The 13,303-nt window shown below is 38.0% G+C and overlaps 1 protein-coding gene across 3 annotated transcripts in view; it reads left to right on the top strand.

Annotated features, from left to right (window-relative positions):
- The window catches only part of CFAP20DC (CFAP20 domain containing), a 156,700-nt gene that overhangs the window by 105,428 nt on the left and 37,969 nt on the right, over window positions 1-13,303 (top strand). For all 3 annotated transcript variants that reach the window (XM_034408787.3, XM_087887997.1, XM_034408789.2), the window contains one exon: window positions 6,785-6,846. In XM_034408787.3, coding sequence (XP_034264678.1) covers window positions 6,785-6,846 — 62 coding nt within the window. The remainder of the gene's footprint in view (window positions 1-6,784; window positions 6,847-13,303) is intronic.

The raw sequence follows: 13,303 nt of genomic DNA on the forward strand, positions 1-13,303 counted from the left end.
GTAATTATGAGCACATTCCTGAAATGGGTAGAGATTCAAACGCTCAGAACCAACACTTCAGCACTCTTTTCATTCCATCATATCAGGGCAGAATTACAGAACAACAGAGTTGGAAGAGGTCTTGGAAATCTTCTAGTCCAAGCCCCTGCTCAAGTAGGATACCCCATACCAGTGAGGACGAACCTATGGCATGCGTGCCGGAAGTAGTACACAGAGCCATCTCTCCAGGCACGCCAGCCGTCGCCCGTTGCTCTTCTGGGTTCCAGCATGCCAGCTGATCTTCGTGCGCGCAGGAGCACCGGAAACCAGAAGAGCAACTCCCTGGCACGCATGTGTGCACCAGGAAGCTGAGCTTCCGGATTCCAGCGCGTGCATGCGTGCCAAACCCAGAAGAGGAATTCGATGCCAAAAAGGTTTGCCAACACTGCCCTATACAATTCCAGACAAATGGCTGTTCAATCTCTTCTTCTGTCCAAACCTCTAGTGATGGAGCACCCCACAACTTCTGAAGGCAAGCTGTTCCACTGATTAATTGTTCTCACTGACAAGAAATTTCCTCTTAATTCTAGGTTGGATCTCTCTTCGATAAGCTTCCATCCGTTACTTTTTGTCTTGCCCTCAGGTGCTTTGGAGAATACGTTGACTCTCTCTTCTCTGTGATATCCCTCGAATATTACAATACCGCTATTGGAAATATTGTGAATATTGGAAGGGCATTCATTTTGTCCAATCTGCATGGGGGATTAGGGGGAACATTCTCAGAACTAAAGGGAAGTATTCACCTTCTAGTGAAGATTCCAGATCTTCAAATCAGCAAAGTAACCCGATTATAGGTGCTTTTTTCAAGAGGCAACTGGACTTTCTGGTTTTTCTTTGAAGACATTTCGCTTCTCATCTAAGAAGCTTCTTCAGCTCTGATTGGATGGTGGGAAATGCAAGGATTTATACTCCTTGCAGACAGCTGATTATTTGCATTCTTTTAGCGGGTCAAATGCAAATGACCAGCTGTCTGCAAGGAGCATAAATCCTTCCATTTCCCACCATTCAGTCAGAACTGAAGAAACTTCTTGGATGACAAGTGAAATGTCTTCAAAGAAAAACCAGAAGTCCAGTTTCCTCTTGAAAAAAGCACCTTTGGGACAACCATGAGCTGGATGACTGAGAATCTCCATAGACATAAGTGATTATAGAACATGAACCAAGAATCTGATATAGATCAGAAAGTACTGTGTGAATTGTCTATTATGGGTGAATTTGAAACTAGGCATCCATAGAACTCCTATTCAGTTGCTGTGTGAATGCTGAGTTTGGGGGGAGGGGAGATTATTTATTTATTTTTATTAAAGTTATATGCTGTCCATCTCACTGTTGATATTCTGAATAAATGGGATTTGGGAGAAAAATTAGTAAAACGGGTAACATGAATGGAAGAATGGAAACTATTCAAGAAAGTATAGAGAATTTGAAGACTTGAATCAGTGGCAATGACGATTGTTTGCTTGGAGAAAAATCTGTTGTTTTCCCCCCAATTATATTGTTTAAGCATGTCTAATGAAAGATATATATACGGCAAAGGGATTAATATCAGTCTAAAAGTTTGATTGATTTCATTGCTTATGGTGAAAGATTTAGAGAATTGGTGAAAGATATAAGGATATTCTGATAGTGTCCAGAGGGGTTCTTGGCAAAAAATCCATGCAAAAGTAAAGATAAGAAGTGAGGAAAATTGAGAAGGATGGTAGAATAATTGCAGGAAGAGAAAATATGAGTCATGTATGGAAGAATATTAAAAGATATATTAATCCTGCAGCAAAATGAATATAAACTAGATGTGATGTATAGAAGGTGCCTGGAACAGACTAAAAGAATTGTGACACAGAGTGCCATAGGGACTGTGTGCAAGTATGCTAATCAGAAGGATGAAAAGGATGTATAGTTGGATAAAAGAAATCGATGAGGGGGGAAAATACAAATAAGAGATTAATTACAAAAAATGAAGACGGGAGAAATAATAGATTATTGCAACAATCTTCATTGTTTTTTCTTTAGTTCATTCCTGTCCAATTCTCGGTCACTGTCTGGACAAGTCCCTGCAGTATTCTTGGCAAGGTTTTTCAGAAGGGGTTTGCCATGGCCTCCTTCCAGGAGATGAGAAAAAGAGATTGGCCCAAGGTCACCCATCTGGCTTCACAGCTAAGGCAGAGCTAGAACTCATAGTCTCCTGGTTTCTAGCATGGTGCCTTAACCATTACACCAAACTGGCTCTCGGCTTTTTCAATCATACCATTTTTATACCATTTTTATATTTGCTATAGAAACTGCAGCCTAACTAACATATCTCTTTTGTTTATTTATTCTGAAATGCAATGAGTCATTAAAAAGCATTATCAAAAGTAGCTGGGCAACAATCTTTTCTAGTTGCTTCTCTTGTTTGAAAATCTGAACCTGTGAAGAAATCTTTGTTCATTAGAGTCCCCATTCCCCAGTTTATAGTTTGAAATCAATATTTAAAAATAAATGTTTTCAGACAATGAATTATTTCTGTTGAGGAAATTACTCAGTAGATTTTGGCTCTATAAGTATATACTGATCTTTACAGTATATACTTTTGAGGTGCTTTCCTGTAGCTAAGAAAAAAAATATAAGTTCTAGGCAATGTCAAGTTGATATTCTTGGCAATTGAAATTCTTGATTTGTTTTCAAGACTATTGGAAAAAGCCCAACTGAGAGTCAGGCTCCCTTAAGCACTCTATACAGCCTTAGTAAGACCACACCTAGAATACGGCATCCAGTTTTGGTCACTACACTATAAAAAAGATATTGAGACTCTAGAAAAAGTGCAGAGAAGAGCAACCAAGATTATTAGGGGACTGGAGACTAAAACATATGAAGAACGGTTACAGGAACTGGGCATGGCTAGTCTACTGAAGAGAAGGACCAGGGGACACATGAGAGCAGTGTTCCAATATTTGAGGGGCTGCCACAGAGAGGAAGGGGTCAAGCTATTTTCCAAGGCACCTGAAGGCCAGACAAGGAATAATGGATGGAAACTGATCAAGGAGGGATTCAACCTAGAATCCAGGATAAATTTTCTGACAGTGAGAACAATCAACCAATGGAACAGCTTTGCCTTCGGACGTTGTGGGAGTTTCATTACTGGAGTCTTTCAAGAAGAGATTGGACTGCCATTTGTCAGAAATGATGTAAGGTCTCCTGCTTGGGCGGGGGTTGGACTAGATGATCTACAAGGTCTCTTCCAACTCTGTTAATCTATTAAAAAAAAACTGTCCTTCCAGTCTGTGTCAGCTGTTTGTCTAGTGAAAAAGTCATCTGCTGTGTGGTGAAAGTCATCTGCCACATCTGAGGACTTGCTTGTCTCCCTTTATTCTTCTTCAGAGTAGCTAGGCTAAAATGGTTGTTGTTGTCAATTTATACAATAGGGCTGTTTTCAGAGAATGGTGCTGCTGACTCAGAATTCCTCCCAATTATGAATACAGAGACAGGAAGAAGGCTTTTATTGCAGCACTGACCATATTCAAATTTCTAATGGAGTTTTCATGGAGTTTTTGGTTATTTCTGTGTTTTCTGTGATTGTTAGATTCTCCTGATTATTTTTAAAAAGCCAATTATGTTTCCTAAGCACAATAGATGGTTCCTCTGGGAGTGTACATATTATAAATGCCCCAAATACATGATGTTCAAACCATTGATCAATTTAAAAAATATGTGAGGTTCTCATGAAACCTTAAACAACATATTTAAATTGAATTATCGTAATACATTGTAATACATTACCACTGTCTTCTCCAATGACCAGTTAGAGAGAGCGTGAGTATTTATACAGTCCTTCAGAGTGTGATATCTGTTATACTGTAAATTAAGAATTCCTTTATGTGTCTGAAGGTCTCTTAAACTAGGTTATGGTATATTTTCTCCTATAGGAATATATATATATGTCAAGTTCTTCCACTCTGTCATTAGAAGTTGAATTTGACATTAAACAAGGCATGTATTCACTTGATCTGCTTTAGATTTCCAGAAGTATGTTACCATTTACAGCTCCAGGGCTGATAAAAATTAGGCCCTGCATAAGAACATTTCTATAGCGAGTGAAACAAAACTTCTGTGACCAACTTTGTTTCTTCTTTCAATATTCTGCGATGTTAATATTCTAAGGCTTGTATTTTTGAAAAACGGATGCTTAATTTTAGTTTCCCTCATTTTGAGGGAGAAAGGTGTATTTATACATAACGTTTCTTGTGAGAAATGATACAATCTAGACTTGTTCCAATTAATCCTACTTTCTTCCAATCTTACTTATTCATCAGAGCTTTGCTAATTTTTGCTTTGTAGATTATAGACAACTAGAAAGCAATGCTTTTGTTCTAGATGTTGGCTGAAGTTGAGATAACCTCTTTATCCCTAGGTCTAATCTATGGCAACAGCACCACCAGAAGGCTGTTCTTTGTCTATCATTTATCTTTCTTGTTTAGAATGTACGCTTTGTATATTTTTGATATAAATATTCATATTTATGTACAGAGTTACTTTGACCTTCCTCCTGTACTAGCCTGGCTTCAACCATATGCTACTGTGGCATGATTATCCAATGTCCTTCTAGTTTTGTTGTAGCTTTAATAAAATTGGATGGAGGAAAGGGATTTTCTCTCAAGCTACAAAGGCTCAGAATTCCTATAGGCAAGCAAGCAGGGGCAGATGCTTACATACATTAATAACAACAATGCACTAAAGCTGTACTCTGCAGTCAAAAATAGTTTACCAAAAAATGAAATGTAGTAACTAGGTGTGTCAGGAAATATTACTGAAATATAAATTGTTTAGCAGATGCTCCAAAAGATATAACAGCTTTGAGAATTACATATTATTCTGCTTAGCTGTCAAGTATAATACACTTTTTTAAAGTGACTGTTTTGCATCAAATCCAACCCTGGAATTTGCAAAGAAGGAAGGGAATTGAGGAAAGAAGAGAATGAGGTAATCTCCTTACACGTTCAGGAGCTAATCAATTTATTTCCAGCTGTGGTGCATCTAGAAGCATTTCAAGTCTGATTTTCCACATACAAAACAGTGATGTTCCAAACACATTGGAGATAAGCCATTTTCTTCAGGGTAGGATTTTTTTTTAATACTTAAATCTTGGTCAAAGACCAGTATCGAATGAAACAAAGAGCATACTCTTTAAAAGTAAAAGAGGAGGACCAAACATAAAACACAAACTAAAAGAATAATACAAAATATTTCTGTCATTATTTTACCAAAATAAATAATTTTTTGGGAAACTGTGTTTCTAGGCCCTCCTCCCTACCCCACCCCACCCAAAAAACCCTGAATATTTTTTGTCTGAAATTAAGGGCCACCTAATGAGAAGGAAGGACTCACTGGAGAAGAGCCTAATGCTGGGAAAGATGGAGGGCAAAAGAAGAAAGGGACAACAGAGAACAAGGTGGCTGGATGGAGTCACCGAAACAGTTGACATGAGCTTAAATGGACTCCAGAGGATGGTACAGGACAGGAAGGCCTGGAGGAATGTTGTCCATGGGGTCGCAATGGGTTGGACATGACATTGCAACTAACAACAACAAGGCAAAAAGCTAAAAATCTAAGACAGGAGTGGATTAAAGTAAAACAGAGTGATGTGACAGCTATCTGTATACATATTTAATAGTGTTCAAAAGTTAGGCCAGCTATTTTAAATTAAGGGATGAAGATTGATCAGCTTTAATCTTTGCTTACTAGCAGCATAAGAAAATATGGCAACATCCAGGAGCTTAAAGCCTGTTTGATCAGAAAGCAGAATTTATATATAGAAATCAGAGGTTAGAGTGACAGAGAAAACTACTTTTACCAGGTATGGGGAAATAAAACAGATTCTAATATTGATATAATATCAGAAGTACAGTAAAAATGTGGGCAAATGATTCTGTGGTGCCTGTAACACAATAGACATAATCAAGCAGCAAATAAAATTGTTTTGTATCTGCTTTTCAAAATGGCCGACCATTAAATCAGGCCAGTGTTAAAGCCTTCTCAGCTTGGATGCTGTCATGTTTTTTAAGTATTTTGCTGGTCTAAACATACAGCTGGAAGCTCAGGAGTACATTTCTGGGATATGCTAGGAATTTTCTCCCTGGGGCTCTCCTCCTTTCCCACAGAGGTTCAGCCAGAGTGATGCTAAACCTCTATGGGGGAAATGCTATCTTCCACCATTCATTGTTCTGTTAAATTTGGGACATGAAGCATAATGGCATGGCATTTAAATCCTTTTAACAAGTGTACTCAGCACTATTATTTATTACAACTCACTAAACAAAGCATAGAAGGTGGTAAGTGCTGTTTGAGTGATATTTTTATGCTCTCATGTTGATCAGTTATTTCTGAATCAGCTGCGTGAAGGACAATTGAACATTGAACTGATTTGAAGTATTTCTGAGGTTTTGGAGAGTGAAACCTGTATGCAAGGAGATGCTTACCCATCACAACCTCGTGTCACAGTTTCATTCAATATAAAAATATATTACCTTAACTGACAATGTGAATTTATATTATACAGATGGGCACCTTGCTATCCTACCATATTTCTACCAATCTCTTTGGGGAATTTTTGGAACTAAGAAAGTAATTTATTTTTACTTTTTGTAAGAATTAAATATACATAATATACTACCGTACTTTGTAAACAGCTAATTACAGTTCAGATTTATGTACATTGAAAGAACACAAGCCAAATCATTGTTTGACTCCTTATTTCTTGTATCTTTCACAGCCTGTTAATCAAGGAGGTCACTATCAGAAAGAAATGAACCCTCTTTCTCAGTCCAACCCAAGGTAAGTTGCTGTTTACAGCTCAGGCCAAACCGATGTGTTGAGAATATGGGAAGAACCAGTCAGTGTAACTTTTCTTTTGTATGCTCTTAAATTTTACTGCCAGTTTCTCCATCTTAAAAAGAAATATGTATTTCCAGCCTTGACCACACTTATACTCACGCATAAGTAGAAACCTGAGGAATGGAAATGATTGCTGATATGTGGCTCAGCAGTTGAGTGTATTTGGACCAGTGAATTCATTTTTTAGTAACCACAAAAAACAGCAGTGTCCACAGACTGGAAACAAATAAATTGGAAAGCATTTATCATCGCAAGTCCTGGAATTCAGAAGTGGCTGTGTTGAACCTACAACAGTGCTTTACTATCTGTTTTGTACTCCTATGTCTTGAAAGTAGTTTCAAGAATTCAGTAATGCTCCCCTTAGAAAAGAGGCAAAAATTGAAAAACATTGAATTTTTTCCCATCTTATCTGAACTGAAGCTGATTTCTTAACTAAAGAGATTGTTTTCTTAAGCACAGGCTAAAGTGGAATATCTACCTGTGGGACACTCTCATAACTCAGGCTTTCTTCCATAGGGCAAGGGCATTGTGTCCCCTTTTCTAGATTACCTAAGAGACAGATCTTCAAATAATCTCTTGACAAAACAATTTCTATGGCTATTAGAAAACCCTTTTAAAAAGCTAGCCCAAGGAAAACCTGGCTTTAGGAACAAAAAGCACTTTGTACAAAGACTTCAAAATTAAGAAAATCCTTGTCCTTTATTTATCTTTGCTGCAAGAATTTTTCCAAATTAGTGTTAAATTGTTCTACGATTTTTTTTAATTTAATCTGATGATAACTGGGGAGGATAAATTTACAGTGCATTGCTGAAGACAGCAGCATGTTCAGTGGGCTTTAGTACTGGCTGGACCTCAGTTTTTGCTGTGTAGAAAGCTTGTTGGCAGCTGCCTAAAACCAAAATTAGTTCTTTCCAAACATAACTCTCATAGCATCTGTTTAGCAATATTATTAAGAAGATAAGAGTGGGCTTATAAGAATTCCAGCAACTGAATTAATTTCTGTATCCATGGATAGATGATGGTAAATACACCATGATTTTTTTTAAGAGCCTTCCTGTGATTGACCCAGCTTTCCATACATAATTAAATCAAAGTTACCTTTTTGTAATAGCAGTTGACATATTGTGTCTATTTTCCATGCTCTTCTTTCCCTGAAGTCTCAAACCCTTTTTTGTTCTGTCAGGTTCTTAAATTAGAATAGCTTCTAAATCTGCTTATGGACATTCTTACTCATTGGCATTGCCTCTTTTTGATGGTCTTCCTCAAAAACCTGCTTTGTTTGATTAGATAAACTTCCTTCTTCTCTCATCACCTGAGATGTGGCTACTCATTGCTCCAATCTTCTAGCTTTTTCTTCAGACAAATGTATAAAATGCTGGCGTTTTCTTTGAATTGAGCACAATGTTAGCAACAATAGGGAAGTGATTAATTTCTTCTAGTTTTGTAGTAAGGGTCCAAACATACCACAACCATTACAGATCGCAACTGAAAAGTTATTTTTCTCCAGTGGTTACTTTTGCATTTTTAAGCACTTTTTTTTTTTTTAATTTGATTTATATGCCTTCTCCAGAGACTCAGGGCGGCTTACAATGCGTTAAGCAATAGCCTTCATTCTTTTGTATATTTTATACAAAGTCAGCTTATTGCCCCCACAAACTGGGTCCTCATTTCACCTACCTTAGAAAGGATGGAAGGCTGAGTCAACCTAGAGCCTGGTAAGATTCGAACCAGCAGAAATTGCAGGCAGCTGTGTTAATAACAGGGTGCACTAAACCACTGTACTATCAAGGCTCACTTGGAGAACTCTTATCTCTGACAGTTTCTTTCTTAAATTCTAGGATTAGCTAACTAGAAGGTATTGATGTCAAGGAAAAGGACTCTCTCTTTAACACAACTACCAAACTCCAGTAAGAAATTCTTGCTCACCTCACCATCACCTCCCAAATTCAGAAATCTAGACATGCAGCACTTTACTGACCTTTGGTGTTTGGAAGAATGACAAGAAAAGGGAAGAATTTCATCTTTAGCCATATGTAATCTGATTCCATGCAGATGATCTGTAGAATCATAGATTTGTTGAGGGGAAGGAAAGTAGGGCAAATGACTCACTAGCCATTCTTCCCTACAAACCAACCCATTCCACCTCCAGTGGTACTAGAGAATCCGATGCATGACACATAACCTTTTTGATTCATGTCCAGTGGTCCTCTGGAAGACCACTAGACCCCTGAAAATACACACCAGTGTATTGTCTGGGCAGATTCTCAGTCATGAAGGTCATGGTTGTCCCAAAAGTGCTTTTTTTTTCCAAGAGGGAACTGGACTTTCTGGTTTTTCTTTGAAGACAGAAGCTGAAGAAGCTTCTTGGATGAGAAGCGAAACATCTTCAAAGAAAAACCAGAAAATCCAGTTGCCTCTTGAAAAAAAGCACCTTTGGGGCACCAGTGTATTATGCTATAGGGTTATAGTGACCTAGCAGTTAAGACACTGGGCTTATCGACCAAAAGATTGGAAGTTCGAGATTCAAGTACCACATGACGGGATGAGCTCCTGTTCTTTCCCCAGCTCCTGCCAATCTAGCAGTTCAAAAGCATGCAAATGCAAGTAGATAAATAGGTACCACTTCAGTGGGAAGATAACAGTGTTCCATGCACCTTTAGCATTATAGCCATGCCGGCCACATGATACCGGAACCATCTTTGGACAACACTGATTCCCTTGGCTGGGAAATGGAGATGAGAACCACCTCCAAGTGTCAGACATGACTGGACAGGGGAAATCTACCTTTTTTATATATTATGCTATACATGTATCTGAACCATACGAGAGCAGCCTAACCACAAGGGGTGGTTATCTAAAGAGCCACTCTTAACTCTCACACTTCTCTTGCCTTCCAGGAAGCAGGGAAGAGAAGGGAATGAGAAGAAAGTAGGTCTTTTGCCAATAAGTATCTTACTTGTTTCTCTCCAACCCCACCTTGCCCTGCAAACCCTGCATGAGAAGAGAAATATTGAGGGTGTTCTTTAGCTCTCCCAATGCAAGAAAGCTGCAGTTCCTGACAGGTGGGGCAGGGCTGGAGGAGGGGTGTAGTAGTATCAAAGAGCCCCTTGCCCTACTTCTCTTTGTGCCCACCCATCCTTCTTCCTATGGATCAGGTGCTTCACTGCTTCTTCCATGCAGAACTAGAAAGCTTTAAGAGATATAGTTACCTGCTTTATTGGACAAAATACACAACCTCCAAAATGGGTTGTACATTTTTATTGGTACAGTACTTGATCCATGAAGATTCTACCCAGACAAGCAGGGTTGCATTGCCTATTTTATCACGTAGATGTGCCCACAAATAAACACATGTAGATGAGTTAGCCGAAATGGACATTTTGACAACTGATGTAACCATTTTTCTCTCCATAGGGAGAGCAATTGTTAGTTGATTTTCCTACCAGCAGGGAATCCATCAATCATTTTCCTTAAGTTGTCCCGCTTTATATGTGGGTGGACAGCACCAGTTGTTACCTTATTACTGAAACACAATATGACCTACCGATGCAGGCAGTGCAAAGCATATCAGCACATATTTCTGCCACATCAGATGGACTGGAGGAAAGCATATTTACACTGCTATGGAGAAAAGCCCCAAAACGCATCTATATTCACAGCAAGCATTCCTTATTGCCCAGAAGTATGTAAACCAACCAAAAGAATCTTATCCTTGTCTACTCAGTGTCGATCCATTTATTCTCATGCTTGCTTTGTTTTATTATATACCTTTCTTAATGCATACAGTAACCAACCTTCAACTTCATACTCATAAAAATATTCCATAATTCAAGCCAATTAATTGTGTCCTTCATCTAGAACAATAAGCATTCTTATATTATTGGGAAACACTCAGCCAGGCAAGGAAGAGGAATAGCCTTGGTGGTGCAGCAGACTAAAGTACTGTTAAGTAGCACCAGCTGCCTGCAATTACTGCAAGTTCAAATCTCACCAGGCTCAAGGTTGACTCAGCCTTCCATCCTTTCGAGGTAGGTAAAATGAGGACCTGGTTTGTGGGGGCAATAAGCTGACTTTGTATAAAAAAGAACACCGCTTAGGGGGGGGCGAAAGTCCTACTAAGCAGGTATATACAAAAGTATGAAGGCTATTGCTTAACACATTGTAAGCCGACCTGAGTCTCCGGAGAAGAGCGGCATATAAATCGAACCAATAAATAAATTAAATCAATAAATAACAGAATAGCAGGGTTGGAAGGGACCTTGAAGGTCCTCTAATTCAACCTTGTGCAGCCACAAGAGGTCCAGGACTGGCCCCCACCTCAAACTCCAGAGAGCCTTATTAGTCTGCTGCCAAGGGAAGGCAGGCAATCTGGGGAAACTCCTGTAAAATAGGCAAAATATAATAAAGTACTTAGCTTGAGCTCTATATGAACCTACATGGATCTGGTTCCTTGCACTGGACATGCATCCATTTACATTCATTCTCATGGGTAACAATTTCTGATACTTTTTCATATAAGACACTCTCAGCAGTCATCCAACTTTCACTTCTTTTCTTTTCTTCCATGCCAAATTTTCCCTTTTTTCCATGCCTGTTTTCTCCTATAACCCATGACCATTTTGCCCAAAATCCATTCTCCTAAAATCCACCCCCCAAAAATTATCTCTCCCCCTATTGATAACCTCTCTTCATTTATATATCCTTCAGAAGCTGTTATTGACAAGGGATTGGCCCTCACTAGCAAGAAGCAATTGATCAAATATTTACTTAGTAGTAACACATTATCTTCAATTTAATTAATAGATTCTTATGTGTTTAAGAAAAATTATTAAAAATTAAAAATTATCTTAATGAAAATACAAACACCAAGATCCACACACTTTAAAAGACTTAATTTCATTTTGAGATACACAAGCAATCTATAAAATACGTCACTTGCTATTTCCTCAATGAATTCAGCAGCCTGCCAAAAAGGTGTTACTAAACTATAAATATAGAAAGACATGATTATGAGATCAACCTACATCATTATAACAAATACTGGTAGATGTAGTAAGGTGCAATATATAGCCTAAGAAAGATTGGCCCATCTTGCTGATCTTTTAAAAAGATCAACAAATTGTTGGTGAGTGGATAACATGAAGAAATTCTAACAAAAAGCAAAAACAAAAGTAAAGTAAAGAAGAAAGCATGAATCATTTCTCTAGTCTATGATTTGGAAGTATTCTTTAACATGTAAACTCACCAAATTGCTTCCTTTAAGAAAGAAACCAACATTTGATTGCTTAATAAATACTATACCTCTTACAAAAGGTGACACTAGATATTAGGTGAGCTCTAGTAATATCTTAGTGGAAATAGGAAATGAGTCATTATAAGTGAGTTTGGGCAGTGGTAGAAGTCAGACCAATTGCATTGCTTTTAATTTACAAAGCAGCAAGAGTGTTCCTTTAACATGAGATCTATCCTCTCCGTTTTGCAATCCAACAGAGGACATGCTGAACATTATATGCAGTAGAACAAAGGGCTTTTTAAAAATGTATCATAAATTGTAGGCTTTGTCAGATTATTGAGTAAATTGTGACTGTGGATTATGTATTGAATGGAAAGACAAGACATCTCAGGATGCATGGGAAGCCATGGCAGGAAATGAAATGGGTATTTATTTATTTATGTATTTATTTACTTAACAAAACAAAATGGAAAAATAAATAATAGCTGAAATGAAAAAAGAAGGAATGGAAAAATGGAAAAACAAAACAAGAGAGAGAGAAAGATTCCCATCCATGAAATAGAACATCTGAAAAAATAAATAAATTGCTACTAAAATGGCCTCCAGGCTCTTGACATGTTCTAAGTCATTGAAAATATTCAAGGAAACTGCTTTACAAAGCTCCTATAGGGAAGAGAGGAGACATAACAATTCAGACAGCTTGCTGGTCAGAGGACTAGAATCGCAACAAGTGGGCTGTGAAGAAACATAGGTCCTGACATCTATTTAAATCACATAGAAAAGGATGCTTCATTTTAAACACATAGTGAAATGCCCAGCTGGCTGGCTACATTGCAGGCTGCAACTTATATTTCTTCAAAGAAGGGACAGCATACAACTGGATAATATGATGCAATTCTCCTTCTTCTCCAAAACGAGGGGAGAGAGAAAACAAAGAATCTCCCTCTAGATCATATATCTGAACACAAATTATTATTCTAAGATACATTGGATTCTACTAGGCTACAGCAGTAAATTGTAGGTCTCCAGACACTTAACCCAGAATTCAGCTCTTAGCCGAATTTGGTAGCAGATCCCTAGACATTGCTTGGCAAGATTAGAAGTGTAGACTAGAATGAATGCAAAACACAGAGGACAATTGTCCATTGCAGAACAAAGGAGTCA

This window comes from Pantherophis guttatus, chromosome 2 (genome assembly GCF_059756535.1).
Source record: "Pantherophis guttatus breed Tessera chromosome 2, ASM5975653v1, whole genome shotgun sequence".
NCBI lineage: Eukaryota > Metazoa > Chordata > Lepidosauria > Squamata > Colubridae > Pantherophis > Pantherophis guttatus.